The sequence below is a fragment of the Pelodiscus sinensis genome, chromosome 2 (genome assembly GCF_052426305.1).
Source record: "Pelodiscus sinensis isolate ZL-2025 chromosome 2, ASM5242630v1, whole genome shotgun sequence".
NCBI lineage: Eukaryota > Metazoa > Chordata > Testudines > Trionychidae > Pelodiscus > Pelodiscus sinensis.
In genome coordinates this window covers 158,612,755-158,627,746 of record NC_143053.1, presented here as the reverse complement: position 1 = coordinate 158,627,746, position 14,992 = coordinate 158,612,755, and the positions used below count along the sequence as shown (strand labels likewise).

General features: G+C 42.0%; 1 protein-coding gene across 7 annotated transcripts in view; it reads right to left on the bottom strand.

Annotated features, from left to right (window-relative positions):
- Positions 1-14,992, bottom strand: part of COBL (cordon-bleu WH2 repeat protein) — a 228,174-nt gene that overhangs the window by 166,817 nt on the left and 46,365 nt on the right. Inside the window, exon 2 of one of the 7 annotated variants that reach the window (XM_014580203.4) lies at positions 9,620-9,670. The exons of 5 other annotated variants lie outside the window; for them this stretch is intronic. In XM_014580203.4, coding sequence (XP_014435689.3) covers positions 9,620-9,621 — 2 coding nt within the window. In that variant the 5' untranslated portion in view covers positions 9,622-9,670. Of the gene's footprint in view, positions 1-9,619; positions 10,038-14,992 lie in introns of those variants that run through there. One more of the 7 variants, XM_006136366.4, reaches the window with a different exon arrangement.

Sequence of the window (14,992 nt, the reverse complement as noted above, 5' to 3'; positions counted from 1 at the left end):
CAAGTTCAAAGCACTGGCCAGAGTGGTTAATTGTGGCACTGTAGGAAACATCCTGGAGTTCAAAAAACAAAAAAATAAAAGCCTACTATAGCACACACGGCATGATCAAGATATGGCAAGATCAGGCCAAATGTTTATAAAGCACTATATAATTGCTAAATATTATTTTTCATTTGTCCAGGACTCAGACTCCTGTACATGTATCGACATCCTTGAGTGAACAGGAAGCAGTCATTTGTCAGATATGGCATATTTGCCAATCCTCAAGTGAAAGTCAGTTTACCTCGTTTCTGTATATCTGTAAGCAAGTAGGTTCTAGTTTATTTGTGGCAGACTCCATCTTTGTACAGTCACATGCCTATTATCTGCCTTGTCTTTGTCAGGTGCCTTTTTCCTCCCCAAAAATCTATGGGCATCTCTCCCAGGACAGAATTTGCCTAGTTAAGGAAATGTATTTCCTGCAAGAGATAACACATAGTGCTTTGTTTATGGAACAATGTGGTATTTTGAATGGAACTAGATGGCAATACAAAATGGAGAGATCATCTCTAAAAACCTTTTCACGCTTTAATGGCCAAGGTATTCTCTTTTTATTACCATTTTATCTTTTCAAAACTCTGTCTTATCTTTACAAGGTGCCTTTTTTCTTCTGTTGCTGTCTTTATTCTGATACTTTCATACAAAAGACAAAGCTCATCACAGAAGCACAGGCTTGGGACTCAACAGAAGCTTTTGAAAATCTCCCTCATAAAACACAACTGGGACTCATGTGCTTGATTCCCACTGAATGTCACTGAGACTAGGCATCGATTCAACCTTTTTTATTTTTGAAAAGCTCTCCCAATATTAAGGATAAAGAGTGAAGTTTTCACATTCACTGATTTTAAGTCCAGAAGCTGCCACCTTGACTTCCTGTATAACAGACCAGACAATTTCATCCAATTTCCTCCTCTATTAAGCCCTCACTTGAATGAGAGTTAGGCTGAAAAACTACACATCTGTAATCCTATGAAAATAAATTATGCCAGATAAGCACCTTTTATATTGGTATGACAGCTATACTGGGGAGTTGTATGGCTTTGCGTCAGTTTTTAAATTAATATTTTAAAGTGACCCAAAACTGTGTAAAAAAGCCCTAAAAGGCATCGTAAAATTATCCTTAAATACTTAGTGAGCCAAAACATGACTCAGCAAGCTCCACCTGAACAAGCTCTGCAGGTCACAGTCCCAACAGGTGTGTGGCAGGACTGCAAGCTTTGTGCCGGTGTCAACTAGGGATGTTAGATATCATGTAACTGAATAGTCGAGTAACTGCATGAAATCTTAGTGGTTACATGACTATTCAATAGTCCCCAGGGTCAGGGTTGGCAGCCAGGGCACTCCTGGGCCCCAATCCCAGGGAACCCCTTGCCACCCCTCACTGCTGCGCAGAGACAGCAGCGCAAGGTGTCAGGTGGAAGCTGGTCCATGAAGAGAGCCAGTTTAAAAACTCGCTTCCCATGCAGACCGGCTGCCTGCTGCCCCATGCTGCTGAATCTGATACAGAGTCAGCAGCACACGGTGGCAACAGCCCATATCCGCAGGGGGTCCAAGCTCCCCGTGGACAGAGGCTGCTCCACCTCCCATAGAGGGGACCCCACCCTAGGAATAGGGGCTGCTGCCACGGACCAGCCTCTGTCCACAGTGAGCCCCCGGCCACCACAGACAGAGGCTGCTTCGTGGCAGCCTCCCTTGCCCCTCCACCCCCCACTCTGCAGCCTCTAATACAGAGAAAATGTCAGCAGTTACATGGTTACATGTGGAGCAGCAGTCTGTTCCCACCTGTCACCCCACACCCTGCTGTATCAGAAGCAGCAGTGCGCAATGGCAGGTGGCGCCCCTGGAGCTAGTGCATGCTGGGAACTGGCTTTTAAGCTAGCTTCCCACACGTACTGGGAGCCTCAGTATAACTGTGACCATTAACAGATGAGCCCAGGCTCATCTGTTAACCATTTACACAGTTACACTTTCACATCTCTAAAAACCTATTTGCAGCATGTACAAAGGCAAGCTCTGTGAAGTACATGCCCAATCACTAAAGTTGTAATTGCACTGTAATTAGACACCGGCAGCTGGTCCATACCAGCTGACCTGGGCTCCCAAAGCTTCAGGAAAGGGCTGTTTATCTGCACTTCAGACTTTCTGGCCTGAGCTGTGGGACTCTCCTGCCTCACAGGGTCTTAGTATCTGAGCTCGAGCTCAAACCCAAATGTCTACTCTGCAATTAAATAGCCCTTAGCTCAAGTCAGCTGGATGACCTACCCACATGTTTTTAATTGCAGTATAGACATAGCCAAAATCCAGCTCTTAGGGTACCGACTTAATTCATATACACCAACATCAAATAATTCTCATCTGCTAGCTATTAAAGTGAACTGCATTGAGCCACTGAAGTAGCAGTGAAATACATACTATCTCCCCAAGACAGCCAGTCCCATCCCCAAAAGCCCACTGTTTTTGACTTTTGCCTCCCATGTTAATCCAACAGAAATCAAGCATGAAGATGTCGGTATCACTTAATTTCTGGCAAATTAAAGAAACAAAAGACAATGCTGAAGAAATGCCACATACTCATAGTATTATATAAATCAGAGGTGACCAACTTATGGGCACCTACAACAATCTTGAGACGTTCAAGAGTTGGGGCACGCCTGCCAGAGTTCAGGGCTTCAACCCTGCTCCTGTTCCAAGATCCCCAAGAGCAACCTGCAGCAGGTAAGCATTTATTTTATTTCGCCTGAGCTAGATTCTCTTGGAGGACACATGGCCCTGGGTAGAGGAAATGGATGGAAAGTCCTAAGACTCATGGGCTGTGTCTAGATTGGCAAGTTTTTCCGCAAAAGCAATAGCTTTTGCGGAAAAACTTGCCAGCTGTCTATACTGGCCGCTTGAATTTCTGCAAGAACACTGACTTCCTACTGTCTGAAATCAGTGCTTCTTGTGGAAATACTATGCTGCTCCCGTTCGGGCAAAAGTCCTTTTGTGCAAAAGGGCCAGTGTAGACAGCTCAGATTTCTTTTGCGCAAAAAAGCCCCAATCGTGAAAATGGCAATCGGGGCTTTTTTGCAGAAAAGCGCATCTAGATTGGCACAGATGCTTTTCCGCAAAAAGTGCTTTTGCGGAAAAGCGTCCGTGCCAATCTAGACGCTCTTTTCCGCAAATGCTTTTAACTGAAAACTTTTCCGTTAAAAGCATTTGCGTAAAATCATGCCAGTCTAGACGTAGCCGTGCAGTACAGTAGATGAATACTCATTTCCTCCACCAGATGATTTTGCAGCATTTCCACCTTTCTTTCTCTGGTGCAGGCTTATTTATCACGGAGGCAGCACCAGTTACCTTCCAGTATCTGCACAAACACTCAAACATCCTGAGACTGGAGAAGGGCCTGAATCAAAACTCCATCTCTAAACAAACCTACATTTATTTGGATCCTAACTGCATCACTGACTCATGTGTCTAAAATATGCAGAAGCAAACCAGTGTCCATAAAACAACCCTCCAATTTGAGTTACTGCCTAAACTTTGTAGCTTAGAGGCTTCTTCATTGTGAGCTAGATTAGACTCTGAAAGAGCAGATTTATCACTGTGATTTTGCATGATGGTCTATGTTCCCCTGCAAGAAATAAAATCAGAGGTGTTAGGACAAAAATACACCCCTCTTTACTATTTAATCATCCTTTTAAATCAGCAATTATAATTCATTCTTAATTCTCATTCAAACACACGTTAAAAAAATTACACAAACCAACTTATTTAAAAACGTTAACGAAGCAGTAATGAGTGAATGAAATGGGCAACTTTACTACAATAGAGGTGGCGGCGTGCCAGTGTCCCGTAATGATGAAACGCCAGTGCCACTGTTAGGAAATACCCTACTTCATCTGCATTTCTAGGTGCTGATTTGCTTAATAAATTTTGTATAAAAAAAGAAAGACATCTATTTTGTTTTCATTTGGAGAAGTGTTACTCTTTATAACTATAAATTGCACAGGAATAAATTTCTTAATTAGTTATAGACAGCTGAAATTAGCCACTACAGCTCAGTTTAAACGAATGAATTCATGATCAGAGTCAAAACAATCAGGTCAGTAAAGTACAAATTTGATGAAAAAATAAAGAAAATGCTAAAGACTTATTGGGGCCACCAAATATCTAATTAAATTGACAATTATCATAAAAACCCTTCCCATCACCTTGTCCTATAAGAATAGAAGTGTTCATGCTTTTTTTTAATAAGTAAGTGAAAATCTTCTGTTTAGTTTCAGTTTCTATAGTGTGATAATTGTGATCTTTATGCCCATCTATTAATTAGCATAATTTAATTATACAAAAGCGACGCTCTGATATCTTTAAGATTCAACAGCCTTCTGAAAGGCAAAGTAAACCATGGAAAACCTGATTAAACAAACAGCCCAACTGAGCTTCCCAAAATGTCTACAAACCAGACCTGCCGGCTCTTAATACATTTAAAAAACAGAGTGCAGTGGGGAGGGAAGAAGGGAAGGGAACCCAGTGCGAGCCGGGACAGCTGATTCCCAGCTTGTGCCGGGTCCTCCCTGCTGTGCACTAGGGATGGTAAATTTAGATTAATCAACTAGTTGATGGAATTTTCAATCAACTACTCGATTAGTCAATAAGCAGGGAAGCCACAGCAGGGTTAGCTCCCGGCTTCGGGAGCTAATCCCGCAGTTGCTCTAACTATTAAATGTATTCAGAGCCTACCAGCTCTGAATACATTTAAAAAGCAGAATTGCAGAGGGGGGAGACCTGGCGCCAGTCCAGACAGCTGATGCCCAGCTCATGCTGGGTCCTCCCAGCTGCGCAACAGTCTTTTTAATGTATTAAGAGCTGGCTCCCGGGGCCAGGAGTAAACCCCGCTGCAGCTCCCCCACTTACCAGCTAATCAACTAGTTGATGGAAATTCCATTGACTAGTCGATTAGTTGATTAACCTAAATTTAACATCCCTAGTCTGAACCAAGGGTATTTCATTGACAAGATTGTATTTCCTGTACAGAGATGTTTAAATCCTGTGACTGTTAGCTGGAACAAATCATTTGGTCTGAATCACTAGGAAAGTAAGTGAGGAGAGAAGCAGCCACTAAGCTGGCTATGACCTGCAGCTTTATAGGGCTTTATTTATTAAAAACCAACACCCTGAACCAGTGTTCCCTGTAAGCTATGCACTTGTTCAGCCACTCGGAGATTCAAATGCTGCCCAGCTGATTAGCAAAGCACCCACAGCTAGGTTTTTTTGTTTCTACCAGTGGTGCACATTGGCACATACCTCAGTGCACATACACATTTACTCCACACACGAATGGAAAAGATTAGAGGGAACATTGTCTTGAACTACTATTTGCAGCAGACTGCAAACTGCTGCTGAGATGTAACATGTTACAAGCCAGACACCACTAGCAGAACAACAGGTCAGGGTTACATGGAAGCATTGAGGGGGACATTCAGATGGTGCCTCATCCACAGCAGCGACAAAGATATGGAGATCTGTGGTCAGGCCAGGATCTGAGAGAAGAGACTCTCAAAAGGAGGTGACAGAAAAGCACAATTGATCAGAACTTCCCTGTGGCTGCATGACTGTGTGTGCAGCTGGCACATACAATGCAAAGCTGTGTGCCTGCGTGTCAGGTAGCTGTCCTTCAGGGACACTAGACAAAAGGTGTCAAGGGATAGCACTATGTGCCTGCACCTTCCCTGATAAACACAGGGGATGGATTTTGGCCTCACTGATTTCAATAAGAGTCTTGCCATTTATCTGTATGGAGCCAGGATTTCACCAAAATTCAGAGCTGAGTTCACAGCATTTTAATGACCCTGAAACCAAACTACCTAGCGAGTTCCTCCAGCAGGCTTTTGTACACGTTGATCCAGACTGAGGACAATACAGAATCCTGTGGTATGGCACTTGAAGAGAGCTGTTGGGACAGATGAGCAGTAAGGCAATACAGCATCCCAGCTCCCGCATCCCATGGGTCCACCCTCTGAGACCTCTCAAAAACACAATTCCATCTGTTCTTACCAGGATCAACAATTCTACCCATTTGATTGGTATCAAATGCAGCCACAAGAACTAAAAAAGAATCCAGCACAGGTATTTGGTCCTCCACCCATTGTGTGCCAAATACAAATCTAAAACCACAGTGAAAGAGTCCAAAGGAACATGACCCCAGAAAAAGTCAGAGCTGCCAAGCCATAACCCTCACAGTAATGCTCCTTGAAACAGGAAAGTCAGAGACATGGTGATAATCAGTGATTATCAGCATCCAGAGATGACTCCTTGATCAGGGGCCTACCAGTATCTTATTTGAGCACCGCTGGGTGCCTTTTCTTCCCACATGGAGATGGCATTATCCACCAATAACAGTCTTCCTTAAATTCAACAGGAGCTTTTACTAGCCAAGCAGTTAATAGAACAAAATTCTTCAAAATCATCTGCTCTGGTAGTTTGCTGGACCCAAACACATCGCCATGGGCTACTTCGTGTATGAGAGCCACAAAGTGAAACTGACCAAACTGGGCTGATCAAAGAATAAATAAATAAGAGGGACTTTGACTTCAAACCTGCACAAAGAAATAAAACCCTATTCCCTTCTCCCCTCCCCCCCCCCCCCCCCCACAGATTATCCAAATATTGGATTCAGGCATGTGGGAATAAACAGGACTAATTATCTAGTTCATCCCACCCTAGAAGAATGGGTAGAGCTTTAATCAACCTCCCCCCACGCCCCACCATTCGCTGGCCAGAGTAGCTGAGCCAATGCAAAGGTAGGGCAGAGAAGGCAGTAATTAAAGCAAGTAAAAGCTAGTAGCAGCTTGCCTATTCTTAAAAGGAAGAAGGAAGGGGGGGAGGAATTATAAGGTGCTTTCAGTCACAAGAACTCCCTGGGGCTGCTTCTGGGTAGATGCTTGTCAGACTAGCCCCTTTTGCTCAGAGCTGGAAGTCTAACTGTAACCCTTAAGGACTGTGATTCCATTCAATTTACTAATGTGGCAACATCTTACTCTTGTTTAAGAGTTGAGACGGAATACAGCTATATAGGCATTGCTCACGAACATGAAGGAGAGGATCCAGTATTTCGTGGCATGTGAGAGGCCACTGGGGACTGAGCTCCCTTTTGTGGAGGGGGGCAGGCAGGAAAAGAAAAAGTAAGAATTTTGTTTCACAACTACACCTTCTGCCTGTGAACAAAAGTTGAATCTTGCACTGAAATCCTTGCGTGCCAATAGCATTGGAAAATGAAAACCAAATTAAACATATATGAATGGTGTTCCATACCAAGTCTAATCACTTATTTTTAAACCTGGGAAGGGTTGGTACAATTGAAATATTTGGGCTGGGCTTAGAAAAGAAATTCCACTCATCCTTTTCATGCACCATGCCAGCATAGCTAACTATACTACATAGCACTGAACAGAAAGGAAAACATGTAAAATAATAAAGAGATACAAAAGAAAAAATTCAAAAATTTGCCTGACCCTCATGATGCAAATGAAAAAAATTTACGTATTGAGCATTGCTTGATTTTCATTTCTGCTGCAGGTAGGGTCAGGATACCATTATTAACGGGAATAACTCTGTACACAGCAGAAATATTTCTGCAATAAATATTCTTTGGTATGATAGGTAGGTAAGGGAAACATACATCTGACACTAATCTTGCTTCTCTCCTGTGTGAATTAGCAGTCACTACATTGAAATCAGACTTACTCACAGAAGTCTGTTTTACGTCTATGTAAAGCTGGTGTAAGTAAGGAGAAACAGGTTATGGATTTCAATCATGCATACACATGATGACACATTTCTACATCTCTATAAATATCTTTATTTCTTATGCAATAAAAGGGTGTGCTGAGACAAAAGTTATTTCATTTGTGAGTATTTGATTTTGTTTTCATTTTGTGTTGCGATATAATAAACTTTAGTTGGGTACATAATCTGTTTAATTGATACAGTTTCTACTTTGGTCAATGTGAAAAACAAGGTGCCATGTACCCACAATTCTCCTAGTGAAACATTTCCAGAGTAAATTTAAAATATGACTTCCTTTGCAGTATTTAAACAGCATCTGTGGAGTCACGTGAATCAAGGTAGTTAATGAGATGAAGGCTTTTAACTCTATTCTGCCATTTCAAATTCAATCATGACTAAAAATGGCTATCATTTGATGGCTATAATGGTCCCATGTGAAATGTGTTTATGCACTTTCCAACAGACAGCCCAACCCACAAAATTAACAATTCTTGTCATTAATTAGCACTATTGTCTGCAGTGGCTGAAGACTGACTGGGCAGAGACTGAACTACCCCCTCACAGAGGCCTCTCCGTGCACTGAATTGTGCTGAGGAGTGATTTTCTAGTGGTTAGAGTGCTAAACTGGGCTACTAGACACGGAGTTCAATTCACTGCTGAGCCAGACTTCCTGTATGACCTGGACAAGTCAGTTAGGCCAACTCCTCAAAGGTATTTGAGGCTCTGGGCCTAATCAACTTGTGCCTCACTTCTCCATCTGAAAAATGGGCATAAAAGAACTTCTTTACCTCTCTTGGGTGTTGTGGGTGTAAGTAAGTTGAAGATGGTGAGGTGCTCAAATATTAAAATGATGGGGCCCCATCATGCTAGCACCGTATACAGGTAATGGAAACAATCCGTGCTTTTCAGACAAAAAAAATAAGAAAGGCAATAGTAGCACAGACATACCTCTGAACAGGGTCACATAGCCAAGAGTGGGCACATGTTTCCTGATTCCCTGTCCTGTGACTTGTCTACTAGGATCATAGAGTCTCATGTACTGTCATTCAGCACATTTTTTTCCCAAAAGCCATGTAAACCTCATTTTTTGAGTAAGAGCAGCATTTCGAAAGGGGGGGGGGGAGATGCCAAAAAGTCACGCCCCGACTACTTGCATATCAGAAGAAAATATGCAAATTCCCGCAGAATTTGCATATCCTCTTTTGAATCTTCTGCGTAGTCTAGACGAGCCCAGAGAGAGAGATTCTTGTCCATTTCTAATCTCTAAGCACTTGTAAGCAAGGGCATACTTCAAATAATCTAATTCTGTCTTTTAAAATAACCAATATTAACTAACACCAGTGGCTTTTGAATATTTTCAGGATCTTTAAAACTATCAGATTTCAGCTATTGTTTCAACTGAAAAAATAAGAAACCATTCATTCATTCATAACCCAGACACAACGCTCTTTTAACACTCATCAGTCTTTTTCATAAAAGCCCAATCCAAAAAGATCTGGATCCATGGTCTTCGATGATTTTATTTAGTTACAAAGGTTCTGTGGTAAGCAAAATCATGAACTAACGAACTCGACTATGTATCAAACACCAGGGGGAGCCTCTACAGCCTCCAACACAGGGGTTCTCACCTTTCCTGAGTCAGATTTATCTTGCATACTCCCAAGTGTCACCTCACTTAAAAACTACTTGCTGACACAATCAGACATAAAACTACAACAGTGTGGCCGCCCGCTATTGCTGATGAATAGCTAACTTTCTCTTTTTATCACACAAGTATAAAATACATGGTTTGCAATAGAAACATTTCACTTACATCTCAGTGCGACACTGGAGCCGGTTTCTCACTTATGAGCCTTGTTTGAAGCTGGAACTCCAGGTGGCAGGTGAAAGAGAGGGATGGAAACATTAAAAAAAAAAAAGCCACAGTAACCGCGTAACCGACTGAATTTTAATCAGTTCCATGGATAACGGCTTTTCCGCCCGCCAGCCTTGCGAGCTTCGCACATCCCCACTCAGCGGCGGGTATCGAGCGGGGCGGCTGCCCCGGGCCCCGCGCTCCAGTAGACCCCGCGCCGGGCTGAACCGGCCGCTTACTCCCGCGTAGCCCAAACGGCGGGTTGCACCGGCGCCGCTTGCTCCCGCGTGATGTCACGGCTGCGCAGCACAGGACGCAGCTGAGGGCCATGGCAGAGGCAAACCGCGTGATAGAAGCGCCAGGTCCTGCCCCCCCAGCCGCGTAAGTCACTGCCCCGCCCCCTTCGCCTCCCGCCCTGGCACTCGGCTCTGCACCGCTCAGCCGGTGCAAACCGCCATTGGGGCTCTGTCAGTGGAGGAGGAGGCAGAAGAAGGAGAGAGAGTGAGAGTGAGTGAGGCAGAAGGAAACTGAGGCAGGAGGAGGAGAAAGAGAAAAGGAGAGTGAGGCAGGAGGAGAAGAGAAAGATAGAGAGAGAGAGAGAGGCAGGAGGAGGAGGAGAAAGACATGGAGGAGAGACCTGAAAAGTGCTATTAGCTAATTTTTTAAAGAATGAACATTTAACATTGATATGTTAAACATGTGTAATAGAGTAATGTGAATACGCAACGGGTGACACATTGAACCTGATTTGCACATACACTACTACCAATTGGTTGTGTTCGTGGCGCATGCCCCATGTCACTCACTCCATTTTTTTTTTTTTACAGATAAATACAAATTTTCTAAGTGTACATGTGCCAACAACCCCAACTTATAAAATGACTAGCAGAGCGAGAGATGCAGGTTGAAAATATTTGTCAGGAAGCCAAAAATTAAAGAAGAAAAGAAAACTTGAAGAATGTAATCTCAATCTAAAAGGTACTATGGAAAAATTTGTTCAAAAGACAAAAAAATGAGATGAAGAACCACAACAGTCCCAATCATCGTCACTGTCATCACATTCAGATCCAGTAGAAGTAGATTCTGTGGAATTATCCACATTTACTCCAACTTCAATTGCGACAACAGAACAAAATCTGCCATTAACATCAACGTTCACTTCGTCTTCAATGGCACCAGATCTGCCAGATGACCCATTAACTGCAATAACATCAAGGTTATTAGACAAACTAAAACAAAATCATCCACTTTTTTTAGAAGAATCCGCAATAGCTGAAGTCAACATTAGTAGCAAAGATCTTGCCGAAATTGATTCCAAGTATTCAGAAGAGCTTTCATCAGAAGAAGAAAATGGTGAGTTAGAATGTGCCCCGAAAAGTAGCTTAACCGACCCTGCAAAATGGCCAACTATTCTAACTGATAAAGTCAGGTTGTTTATTGCTGAGCAAGGACCCGTACAAATAAAAAGTTTTAAATTTCCTAGAGATGAAAAAAACAGATCTTTTTCAGCAAATCATTACTCCAGATTATTAAACAATGGAGAAATGATGGAAAGAAGGTGGTTAGTTTATTCTTTACTTCAAGATACTGTGTACTGCTTTAGCTGCAAATTGTTTGCACCAATTCCAATTGCCCTTGCCACTGGCGGTTTCAATGACTGGAAACATTTGGCTGAAAGATTAAAAGAGCATGAAAATTTACAGAATCATCGTGAAGGAATGATTAAATGGACAAAAACGTTTGAAGAATAAAGTAACTATCAATAAGATGACGCAAAGCATGATAGAAAAAGAGAAACAGACTTGTTGCAGTTTTCAAATGTATAGTTGAAATAATTATATTTATGGCGAGTCTAAATGTATCATTCAGAGGAAAAACTGAAAAACTTTTTCAATCCCATAATGGAAATTTTTTGGGAATAATTGAATTATTAGCTAAATTCGACCCAGTGATGGCAGAACATGTATACCATTTTACAGAAAAGGATACTCGAAACCATTTTTTGAGTCACTTAATTCAAAATGAATTAATTATATCAATATTTGAAAAAGTTAAGAAACACACAATTGATGAAGTAAAACAGGCAAAATATTATTCAATAATATTAGATTGTACTCCTGATGTCAGTCACCAAGAACAATTATCGATGATACTCCAATTTGTGAATATAGAAAAATCAAGATTTTAAAACAGATGAAAAGTTTATCAATTTTTTAGTTGATGATACAACAGGAACAGGGTTAGCAGAAAGGTTAAAAATGAACTCCAAGATGTAGGATTAGATTTAAAGGACTGTCGAGGACAAGCTTATGACAATGGGGGTAAAAATGTTGGAGTGCAGGCTTTAATTTTACAAGAAAATCGAAGAGCCTTTTATGTACCCTGTGCTTGTCACAATTTGAATTTAGTGTTGGGAGATATTGCAAAATCGTCCACGCAAGCGGTGACATTTTTCGGGATAATACAAAGGGTTTACACAATTTTTGCCGTGTCAACAGCAAGGTGGGATGTATTTAAAAGACATGCTCCTCTACTTTCACCAAAACCACTTTCGGAAACTAGATGGGAGTGCCGTATTGAAAGCATTAAAGCAATTTGATTTCAAACAACTGGATTGGACAATGCTTTAAGTGCACTTTTAAATACGGTAACGAATCACAAACTTAAATGTGAAGTACTTGCTGTCAGAAAGCATCTAAGAATATATGAATTTTTAACCAGCCTTGTTATTTGGTAAGATGTATTACTTAAAGTAAATACTGCCAGCAAAATTCTGCAGAAGACAAATATAGAAATGGATATTGCTTTAAATCATTTAAAGTATCCTGTATCATATTTGGAGGAATACAGATCTTCAGGATTCCAAAGTGCATTAACTACAGCCAAAGAGATGTGTGATGAATTGAACATCAATCCAACATTTCAGGAAAAACGTCTAACAAATAAAACGAATAAGTTTTCATATGAGGGAAATGACGAACCTATTGAAAACGCAGAGGAATCATACCGAATAAACTACTTTTTGATAACTGTTGATTCTGCTCTTGTTTCTATGAAGAAACGATTCGAGTTGTACGAAAATCATAAAAAATATTTGGTTTTCTACATGATATGAAAAGCATCAAAGAAATGGATAAGGACACACTAAAAAACATTGTATGGATCTTCATGTCAATCTACAAGATGGTGACTCCTCTGACATTGAAGGTTTAGATCTTTACAAAGAGTTGCAGAATTTTTGTAGAATTATTCCAGACAATTGTATTACAGTTCATGATTGTTTGAAAATAATTTGTTCGAACAATATGAAAGACATATATCCTAATATTTATATCACTCTTAGGATACTTCTAACTAGTCCAGTGACAGTAGCTTCGGCAGAGAGAAGTTTCTCTAAATTGAAATTAATAAAGAATTACTTAAGATCTACTATGAGCCAGGAGCGTTTTGTAGGTCTTTCGATTATATTGATTGAAAACGACCTGTGTAAAGAAATGGACTTTAATGACATAATTGAAGAATGTGCTACCAAAAGAACTAGACAGTTATAATAGACTTAAATGCAAATGAAAATGTTTAATTATTAATGCAGAATTTTGTTTAAGAATGACTTACAATATAATTAAAATAAAAAAAAATTTCCAACTAAATTAAGTTTCTATTGAATTTACCCAATTCACATTTAATATGAAAATAGCCGTCAATTTGCGCATTTGACGCTTTTTTTCTATTTTTTCTCCAAAGGGAGGCCCTGCGAAATTGTTCTGCCCTGGGCCCCGCAAAACTCTCATCCGCCCCGTCCCCACTGGTTCCTGGCATCTCCCATGGGCTCCCGGCAGTGACTGGGAGTTCAACTAGTAAGGTTAACTGATAAGCTAATAAGCTAACACTTATTGGTTAACCAGTTAAACTCTTACATTCCTAATTAAAGCATATGATTTAGCTTTGCAGGACTCCCTATGGCATGGGACCCCAGGCATTTGCCCTGCCTGCCACCTCCTAATTCCAGCCCTGAACTTGTGACCCTCCTATTCAATGACTCCCATGTGGGCTGCAACCCCCAGTTGAGAAATACAAATGTAGATGAATTGAATATCCTTTGAAAAAACCTGTGAATACTCCCAGGAGTACATGTTCTTCTGGTTGAGAGCAACTGTTCTAGAACAAAGACAAAAACCTATTTAGCTAACACTTTGTAGATTCCCATCTCGTAAGCCAGTGGTCACCAACCAGTAGACCGGAATCTACTGGTAGATCTTGGAACTTTTGACAGGTGATGCTGAGAGGTTTGCCCAAGAGGCTGTCAAGTGCTGGCACTTCATCTGCTCCTCTCAGCACTGCTGTGCTGCTCCTGCACTCTCCTCATCCCCAGGAACCCCTTGCTTGCTGTGCAGGGCACAGGAAGAAGAGGAATTGGGGTGCTGAGGTCAGGGTGCCACTCTCCCCACCATGTAACCCATTTACACAGAGTGGGGGGTGGGAAGGAAGGGCAGGGATGGAGAGAGTTTTCTGTCTGCTTCTGGGAGTTGTGCAGGACCAGGGTAGGGGTGAGCCTGCCTTAGCCCCCTGCACCACCACCCAGAAACCACCTGTGGTAAGTGGTGTCCAGCTGCAGCCAGCATTCTGAATCCTGGCCCCAGTCCTGAACCCCTCCTGCATCCCCAACTCCTGCCCTAGCCCTGATTCCGCCTGCACCCAAACTCCCTCCTAGAGCCTGCACCCTGAATTCTCTCCTGCACCTCAACTCTCTGCCCCAGACTCAGCTCAGAACGCCTCCCACATTCCAAATCCTTTAGCCCAAGGTCAGTGTCTGCATCCCCCTACCTAGCACCCCAGCCCTCTGCCCCCAGTGAGGATGGGGAAGGGAGGATGGAATGAACCGGGGAGCGGGGTAGAGGGAGGAAGAGACTCAAAGAAGGGGTGGAAAGGAGGCAGGGCAAAGGTGTTTGGGTTTAAGTGCAATCCAGGATCTACTTCAAATTCAAAAAGTGAACTCATGCTTATAAAGGTTGGAGACCACTGTTAAAAGCTGTGTGAGCATTCAAAACTCTGTACGTTTGCTGCCTCTAGTGGCCACTCTCATATGGTGCCCCTCTAAACAGCAGCCCCCTTCTCTTGCTTGTTGTAGAAAACAGTCTTTTTCATGACACTTCAGGTTTTCTTGTCACAAACAAACCCTGACCTTGCTTTAAGATAGAAGAGGAGGAAGCTGCATATGAAATTTTGTGGCCCTAGCTCTTACCGTTTAGGAGGAGTTCTTGAACAAACAGACTCGCAGACAGACATACTCTAAAAGATAGAGAGAGAGATAGCAGTGATTTGGTTCTTGTG